This window comes from Cryptotermes secundus, unplaced genomic scaffold (genome assembly GCF_002891405.2).
Source record: "Cryptotermes secundus unplaced genomic scaffold, Csec_1.0 scaffold321, whole genome shotgun sequence".
NCBI classification, from domain to species: Eukaryota; Metazoa; Arthropoda; class Insecta; order Blattodea; family Kalotermitidae; genus Cryptotermes; species Cryptotermes secundus.
In genome coordinates this window covers 1,620,964-1,630,677 of record NW_019721009.1, presented here as the reverse complement: position 1 = coordinate 1,630,677, position 9,714 = coordinate 1,620,964, and the positions used below count along the sequence as shown (strand labels likewise).

General features: G+C 38.9%; 1 protein-coding gene across 4 annotated transcripts in view; it reads right to left on the bottom strand.

The window, feature by feature from the left end:
• LOC111875023 (serum response factor-binding protein 1) overlaps positions 1 to 9,376 on the bottom strand; it is an 11,265-nt gene extending 1,889 nt beyond the window's left edge. Inside the window, exons 1-5 of one of the 4 annotated variants that reach the window (XM_023871038.2) lie at positions 9,197 to 9,376; positions 6,093 to 6,298; positions 4,329 to 4,490; positions 1,770 to 1,841; positions 692 to 1,505 (exon numbers count right to left, since the gene is read on the bottom strand). In XM_023871038.2, coding sequence (XP_023726806.1) covers positions 692 to 1,505; positions 1,770 to 1,841; positions 4,329 to 4,490; positions 6,093 to 6,095 — 1,051 coding nt within the window. In that variant the 5' untranslated portion in view covers positions 6,096 to 6,298; positions 9,197 to 9,376. Of the gene's footprint in view, positions 1 to 691; positions 1,506 to 1,769; positions 1,842 to 4,328; positions 4,504 to 6,092; positions 6,299 to 9,196 lie in introns of all 4 variants that reach the window. The other 3 variants (XM_023871048.2, XM_023871031.2, XM_023871056.2) reach the window with 3 other exon arrangements.
• Positions 9,377 to 9,714: the final 338 nt, after the last annotated feature.

Here is a 9,714-nt window from a genome sequence, read left to right as displayed (position 1 = left end):
ACTACGTTACCGCCACGTGCCGCTGGGGAGGTAGGGGTCAACATGTCACAATATCAATATTACAACAAAATTATTTTGGACAAGTTGCCCAATCTGTTCTTCAGTGATCCAATACCAAGGTAGAGTGAAACTCCTGTTTAAGGTTTTTTGTGTGGACCAGTACATATGAACACTGAACTATAGAAAATTTCAAATGGATGTAACATAAAACTGAGTTTACTGAATTGGGATCATAGAAACTGCATGTTAAGTGAGGGAAAACCTTAATTTTAACAACACTAAATGGGGGTTTCACTATAATGACAGTCAGCTGTCCAGTGCATCAAGAACTGCAACATGTTACATCCTAAACGTCACCAGCAAGTTTCAACTGTAGGCACACCATAGGTGTGAAATATGTTAATGAAGAGACATGCATAGTCCTCTGAACATTAGAGTAAGAATATGCTCCTCAAGCACCAAGAATGAAGAACCTCAGACTATGAAGAGTACTGTATTCTGGGATTAACACTTTGTAGTCTGACAGGAATTTAGCAACATTCCTCTAAAATTCTGGTGAACTTCTATTAATCTACTCACTTATATCCAAGAATATGGTATTCTTGCCACTACAAGAACTTCAGATCTGACTTGGACTATGAGGCTATGAAATGGCAGTGAAACACAAAAACATGTATTACTATTTAATTACCTGTTAGTGGACTTTGTTTTTTCTCATGATGTATTACACTAATTTTCTGCCTTGAATATGATGACTGTTTACTTCTATTCCCAGAAATATTTGTTGACTGCTGCTGGAAAGCCTTGAAGCTTGAATTTTTTGGCTTCTGTTCTTGCATACTTTTCCTTCTTTCTGCTTGAAAGAACCTCTTTTCATCACTTTTATTCCTTGCTGATTTTGACAGTCTTTCTCTCTCATGAATATAGACTCCTTCATTTGAGCTTGTATCTACTTTTACACTAGTCAGATATTCAGTTTTACCATCTTCACACATAAAAAATGGATCTACTGTTGTACCACATGAAGAAGCAACAGAAGTTAAATTGATAACATCCAAGCTGTCATTTTCAGTGTCGTTTTTTGCTTTTAAAAGTTCAGTGAATCTCTTTACTTCTGCTAAACTTCTTGTTTCACTTTTTAAACAGACACTTTCTTTACTTATTTTTTCACTGAGGTCCTTTGGCATTTCCTGTTGTCTGTCCTGATTGTGAATTACAACAGATTCATCACAATTCGGATACATGACAGTTTGATCCTTGCTACAAATGCTTTCATGAGTGCAAATTTCAGTTTTAGAAGACACTGTTACCTTGCCCCGGTCATTCTCACGTATTTTTAATTTTCGATTTTTCTTTTTTCTTGCTTTTTCTCCTAGCTTTAGTAATAACTGGGGTACAATATCAACCCATGCTGGAAATTTCATATGAAACTGAGTGACACAAGCCGAGATGTTTGACTGATTGGAGACCCTAGCCAGTGCTTTCTCTTTTAATGGTACTGCAGGCTGCAATGAAGTAATGATTTGGTAAGTATTACACATGTACAAAATGTTGACAATGAAGACGTCAAGTTGCCTCTATATTAGAGACCACAATATGATGATAAAGAGGAGAGTGGTGGTAAAACTCCACAAATTTTGAACACTGGCATCAGACGAAGGCAAATGACCAAATTCAGGCCTTGGTAGAACATACATAGTAATATTCAGGCACAATTCCTTTTACATCTGAAAGGTTATTACCATTTATGAAACAACAAAGATACTTACATCAGCAATAATTTCACTTGCTTTCTTGGTATTGCAAAGAGCAAATTTTGATACTTCATCATCTTTCAGCTTCTGGAAAGGAAAAGCAACATTTCATTTGAAGATGCTATGTCTTCTACACAGCTGTATGTGACCAATGGTTCAAAGGAACTACTGTCTCTGTCTTCAAGGTAGAAGATTGAAGCAGCACGTTCCTGTGAAACCCTGGTAACTTTCTACTCAACTACACTGTATCATGTTCCAGAAAAAAATGTAATCTTCACTGTCATGCAGTGAGAACCTCAACTAAACCAGTCATGTCAAACTCATTACTGCACAAGGACCACACTGAAATAGCAAATGTTTTAAGCAGGGGTGGGCCATTCAACATCAAATCAACACAGAAAACAGATATTTCCAAATTCATCCCCTCAGAACTGAATAATCCTTTCTGAGATTGCAGTCCTAGACCACCTCTGTGGTCTAGTGGTCAGAGTTCCTGGATACAGAGCCAGAGGTCTGGGTTCGATTCCCAGCACTACAAGAGTTTCTGAGAAGTAGTAGGCCTGGAACGAGGTCCATTCAGCCTTGTGAGGATAATTGAGGAGCTATTTCAAGGAAATAGCAGCTCCAGTCTAGAAAACCGAAAATAATGGCCATGGGGACTCACTGTGCTGGCCATGAGACACCCTCTATACCAGCCGTGTCAAACATGCGGCCCCTCAACTTTTAGAGCTAATTGATATTAAAATCATTATCAAAATTTGAGTAGAAATATTTTTTGTAAAGACAATTTTCCAACAGACCAGAAGACAAAGTCTCATGCAGACATAAATTAGCAGGCTGCAGGAAAAGTGATTCTGGTAATTGCAGAAGGGTTTGTTCAACTAATGGTTTGTAAAGTTCGTGAAGGACAAACTATTGTATTTCAGAAGGTTAATGCACTAAAATCCGCACAGCCTCACCACCCCAAGTATCTCCAAGAATCCCTTTTGGAGGCATATTAAGAATGCAAGGAGGGTGGCAACTGACAGACAGGTGCAAGGGATTTCTACCTTCAAAGTAGCTTGCAACCCCCAGTCATTGTCAAATGGGCTGATAGCAAACTTTCACTTTTATGACCACTGAGACGAGATACACCTTCCTACTAGTCCGGTAGTCTCTTGTACATTGTCATTCAGTTCATTTTCTCACAGGCCAGGTGCTGATCTTACATTGTGATGAACATATAAAGGTTATAATTGAACATTAAATTATCAACTACGAGTTTTCTTGCATATGTACAGTAACTTTTAAAGGGCAATGTCGCTCTCAAAAAAATTCAAGTAGCAAAAAAAGAACTACTGAAAGTGAGCGTCGTGTTTTTCAAGAAAAATGGGAAATTGCTTATTTCTGTTATGAAATAGAAGGTAAAATTACATGTTTGATTTGTGGGCAAAATATAAGTGTTCCACTTTACGTAATTATATTGAAATTATGCCTAAATAATAAATAGAATTAAATTTCCTTGTATCAAAATCTAATGTATATTTCTATTTTGAAGTGCGGCCATGGACTATTATTTATAGGGCTGAGGTGGCCCTCTGTACAAGTTGAGTTTGACATGCCTGCTCTATACTAATGTTGGTGCTAACTCTGCAGACAAGTGGCGGTCGCTTGGTCGGCATAGTTTGCTTGCGGACTGAAACCACGGAGTTTGTTTCTGTTATTTTTTTTGAGATTGTAGTCATAATGCAGATAAACATTCCTGCCCAATATTACTGCTTTATGACCACTACAATTTTGACAGTGGGCATCCACATTAAAAAAAGTTTTGCAGCACAAGTTGTCTTAGAAAAATTTGTACAAATTTTGCCCTAACTGTAAGACACTGAGCTCATTTTATGCTCTTTCAGAGCTAACAAAACACACTATAAGACACTGAAATGTGGCTACTGTTTAGACAGCAAGTAGTTGAATGGCTCAGCAATGCAAACCTTCAATATAGGCCCTTCTCACTTCCATGCTCAGACCAAAGAGTAGCTGAAAGGTTGGGTTTTCATTTTTTCCTGCTAAGTTGTCCTAAAAATACTGGTAGAACTAGAAATGTCAGAAAGCAACTGCAAAGGATTGTACCACAGGATCACTGTCTGGATAACAACAGACTAGCTGGGAGCCAAGTACATTACCCCACCTACCACTCTCTTATGACATGGAAACAATATGGTTCACTATGCAAGAAACAAGGACTGAGACAAAGGCCTCTTGGTATGACTAGCTGTTCAGAGTCACCAAGACATGTAGAGGGCATTGCATGCAGCCCAAGAGCCATCACTATGGCATGCCTGCACTAAACTACTTCATGTTGTCAGAAAAAAAATTCTACTGCAGGAATTGATTAAAAATATCTTTTATCAAAGACAGCAGTAACATTTTTCAAAGCCAGGAAATAATGAGGCATATTTCTTAATTTATACATTTAATGCCATATTCTGCATACAAAGTGGCAGAATGTCATTTACTGCTCTCATAAAAATGCAAAAGGCAGGAAGGTGACAAAAATGGGGAAACTTTGCAGGAATAATGCCTGGAAATACCAACCTTTAAAATAAGCATTTCTTCCATTAACCTCTCAGCTTTTTTGTTATACTTTTTCTTCTGTTCCTCAGGACCATTTCTGCTTTTTAACCGCCTTGATTCACGAATCAGCTTATTAATTGTGTAAAGTTTAGCTTTCCTAGCCTGCTGCCGCATTGAAACAATCTGTAAACACAGACTGCATCTTATTAAAACATAAATATGACATAACCAGGTGCATTAACATATTTTACTAAATCATGCTAACCAAGATGAGCTACAATTCTAATTTCTGAACATTGGGAAGGAGCTTGGAAGGTAAATATTACTATGTAAAAGGTAATGCTGTCCCTGTGCTTAACTAATTAAGCACTGTGCCATGAGGGTATACAGGGATGTCGATGTATAAATCCACCTTTTCTTGACCTTGGCAGTAACTGGAGGTGAGTGGTCAGCTTCACGCCTGGCTGCTTTACCCCCAGTGAAATGGCTCCTTGTACCTATTAGATAGGAGGCTGGGTGGAACCCTGAGCCAGTCTGGATGACATAGTGAAGAGAAAATTCTTGAGTCTACCAAGACTCAAACTCCAACATCTCAGTCGTATGACCTGTAGCCAGTCACTATACCAACTACCCTATCCTGGCTCCCCAAATATTAATACGTATCTTATAGAAACAGTTTGTACAAATGTTAAAATAGACTTAACTGGCCTTGGACTATGTCCATCACAAGTCTTTGGTTTATTTGAGCCTTTGACTGAAAAGGACCACCCTAGTGGCACGTACTAGCAAGTCCAGAGTTCCTTGGAGACAAACGCATTTTCAGAGATAAACCCACAGTACTTCTCAGATTCCCGTCACATGAATGAAGGTATAGTGTGAAACCACATTTTTTCCTTTAAACACCAGTATATCAGACTCGATGCCATCCATTAATAGTAATGCTGTAGTAAGTAATTAACATGGAGCCAATGTCTACAGCTGTGGCAGCTTTAACATACATAATCTGTGCTGATCAAATCAGCTCATGGTGTACAAAGGTTCGATGTGCTGTCAGCAGCTGTGACTATATAACACTACTGGATAATAGTAAATATTGAATTAGAAAGAACATGGAAGGAAGCAGTTGTGTCCCAATCTCAGGTGTTACCTCAGCTTTTGCTTGGAGGACTCAGACTCCCCCCCCCCACAATATATTCAAGATTCAAATTGGGCGTCTTCAGGAGCATCACTGCCCGAAGCAAATTTCCTGTAGAAGTTCTTGGTAACAGCAGTGTTGAACCTTCCTTATTCAAATCTCAAGGTATTTTATACAATAATTTCTGCCATAAAAAGTTTTCCCTGTGCTTAACTAATTAAGCAATATGACATGAAGATGTATGGGGGAGTGGATATATAGATCCATGTTTTCTTGAACTCAGCACTAGTTGGATGTGAGCGGTCAGCTTCATGTCTTGGCCACTTTACTGCTTGGGAAAGAGACTCTGGTACTCATTTGACAGGTGGCTGGGTGGGCCTCATAGCTGTTCTGAACGATATGGAGTTGAAAATTCTTTACCCTACTGGGACTCGAACTCCTACCTCTCACTCATATAGCCTGTAGCCAGTCACTATACAGACTGTGCTATCCTAGCTCCAATTAACAAAACAGGCCTACAAATAAAATAATAAAATACATACATAGAAGAATAAGAATAATAAATAATCTTCTTTGGCCTAGATAATTTTGGTTAACCAAAATGTTTCATATTCTGTATAAGAGATGTGATTATAATTATTTTTTATTACCATTATTTAGAAGTCATTAGAAGCATTCTGTCTGCTGGTATATAATGCCATGTAGTCCACTGAAGCAACAGTTACCTCATCCAATTACTCGTACTTCTCAAGAAAGTCATAAATATGCTGAGGCAAAGCTTTGCTTGCTGCTTGTTTCAAGCTGGTTTCTTGCTTGGCTTACTCTTCAGCCCTGAAGATTGAGGTGACATGCTGCCCTGAAATGCAAGTTGACTTTCAATGGACTACACAGCGTTATATCCCAAAAGACAGAACTCTTGTAATGACTACTAGTTTATATGCTACAATTGCTTGCTGCCTGCTCCATGCTAGTTTCTGGACTTACTCCTCAACCCTGAAGATGGAGGTGATATTTTCCTTGAAAAAATTCACTGACTTTCAATGAACTATGTGGTGTTATATTCCAGAAGGCAGCACTCTTCATAACCACTGCTTTGATAACCTCAAATACTATTCAGTATCATTCCACTTCTGAAGCAATGTTACAAATCACAGTATGTACTTTTGGAACAACTTCTTATGAAGCTTGATAATGCCAAGAAAGTTACCTCAGGACAGGAATGCAAGCAATCAAGGCAGCCAACTTGACCACAGTATGCACTGGGAGCAAGTGACAATTTTGACTGTCAGAATTTATAGAACACATTTTTAATATCAGAAAATTCTATATTCCACAGCATATATATTGTACACACTGGTTCATGGACATGAAAACAAAAATCCAGATCTTTTCAATGGACAGTGCCATACCAATACTTGGCGGTATGTCGCTGGAGGTAATAAAGGTTACATGAACCACTATAAAATGTGGATGGGACACAGCAACAGTGCGATGCAAGGATCCCACCTTCCTTACAACACTAATTCACTGACTCACAATCCCAAATGCATGACCTCATTACTTCTCAAGAAGGCTATAAATATTGTGATGTGTTGTGCTATGCAGGACACCCCTCCCCCCCGCCAGCGGTGATGTAACACCATCGGATCGCTGTTGTTACTAAGGTAACAGGCAAGTCAACCCTCCTTCACCTACCCCGCCAGTGGTGACGAAACACGGGATGCCCCCCGTTGCTACTCAGCAGTAAACAACTCCCGACAGCATTGCTAGGCTGTCGGCAAACACAGCATCAGACAACAGTGGTGCCTATTACGTAACTGTTTTCCTGTTGTCCGGCTGAGGGTTTATAAGGGAACTACACAGCCGGCGAAGACAGTTCTCAAGGCAGCAGCCTATGAGTTGAGTTAGTTACGAGTTGGCCAGGGAAGAGTATGCAGCCAAGTAATTGTAATACTGCAGACAGCAGTAGTTGTGAGATTGTAAACTGTGTGATTGTAAGAGTGAATGTGAAATAAAATTCGCTATATCCAATAAGGCATGAAGTTATTTGTCGCGTTATATACCCAACATGTGACAATATGTTGCTGACAGCAGGAAGGTGTGGAACTAGAAAGAAAGACAGCACAACAACATAGCCAGAAATAGAGTGGTGATGACTCCATGCCACTACAATTAACAACTAACTCATGATGGCGACTGACTGTCAATTCAAGTCACAGTCATGTTACAATTGACTATGTCTGCAGTCTGTCCTGGTGTCAAGCCCCACCTGAGGCTGAAGACCAGATTTTTTTTTTATTTCAGACAGTCACAGGTTATGTGGGGCACTATCTTTGATGAGAGGATGGGTCTATTGTTTAAAATTGCTGCTGGGCTTTACCAGCACAGTCATTCTCAAGTCTGAGTTCCACAGGACTCATGACCGTATTTTACTGCCTCAGATTCAAGACAACCTGGAGGGCTGTGACTGGTATTTCCACATCTGCAACAGCCCACTCAGGTGTACCCACATGAGAACACCAAAGCTGAATTCTGGTCACAATACTGACAACTTTCTCTCAGACCCACCTTGTAAACAGAAGAACAAACAGCCAACAGTACACTAGTTTCACCCATGATGGGAGACAATTTCAAAATGTGTGGGACATAGTGTCCTTCCCTTGACACTAACAACAGAGACAGTCCCATTTTATAGAAAAACATGTATAATTCCAAGCAGTTAAGCATTTTCTCTTTTGGGGAACAAAGATACTAATCAGCCAATAGCTCAGCAGAATTTCCAACTGTCCATGGTCAAACAGGTAAAGAGGGCACTCATTAAACTTTGCTGTTTGAGCAAAATAATCCTACAGTTAGAGAAACCAGAAACATACTGCTTATTCATAGCAGATTATGGCCTTCACTCCTTGTGACCACACACTACAGCCACAAATGCTTCTATACAGTCTTATACTGTAACCAATGCATTTCACAGAAATTTGTATGACATAAAACATAAATAATCATACTGGGGGATGTGATCAACTGAATCTGCAGTATACCGAGCAGTATATTGAGGGCCTACTATATCTGTGTTAATAAGAGAGTTAGATAATTGAAAAGCCAGCTATTATCTTTTACAAAAGTGAACTGTGATATTTACATATGTCACAGTATGTAGATAATCAAGTGACAGTACCTCAAAAGGAAATAAGATGCAAAGAGTGAAATTTGTGATCTCACAGCAGTAAATATGAAGGTGGAACATGGGTCATGACTGGGATATGACATGTGGTTGCTTCATCGTTACCAACAATTCAGAGGATCCTGTTGTCTCCGTTTTCATTGTTCTATCCTAAAGATGGAAACAAGAGGTTTCTCCAAAATGCTGGTTACTATCTACCAGACTATATGGCATCATATCCCAGGAGACAAGTAATCTTCAAAGAGTTTTACATAATTTATAGCACACAGTACAAAGTTATAACTTTACAAGACTCGGTGAAGGAAACAGAATTTATGGCTTTTAAAGGAAAAGTAGCCCATCAAATCAACAAGTGTGATTAACAAATTAATTCTCGAAAAACTCTCAAGAGTCACTTACTTAAACCATCAAATATATAATACATAATCACAGAAGTGGGATAAGCACTAAAATATCGAGGCTGAATACCACATTTTGTGCCAGAAGAATAATTCTAAGAAACTCCCGATTCTCGATTTCTAACCTAACATTTCTGAGGAAAAAACTACTTATTCAGGTTTATAGGATTACCTGGTTATTCAGAGTCGATTTGTCCATTCTGTGAAACAAATTACTTCATGTTATGCCATCTAAACTTCATGTTGTCTTCATACATCACCAAATGCTCATTACCTCACATTTTTCAGCCAAGACAATACGCCACCAATACCTGGTCGTTCGTTCTATGACGGATCAGTCTTCTGCAAACGTGATATTTCAGTGCGGCAAACTATGAGTTCAGAAATTTCCTTATTCCTATGTTCCAAGGCCGTCGTGTCCTGCCCTCAAATCAATTGATTAGACTTCCAGTCTTGCCTTAATTTTAACTGTAACTCTATTTAATTCAGTGAATTCTAAAACTAAAATTAATATAACCTTTCTAACACATTAGCAGCAAAAAAAATCCCATTTTCTAGAATTTGTATATTTGCCACGCCATGATTTTGAGATTTTACTGTTTTGTCTGGAGATGCTGAGAGGATAAGCCCCACTGTCTTGCATTGTACAAGTCTGAGAGAGTGTAAAAGGCCTTTAAAAATACATACACT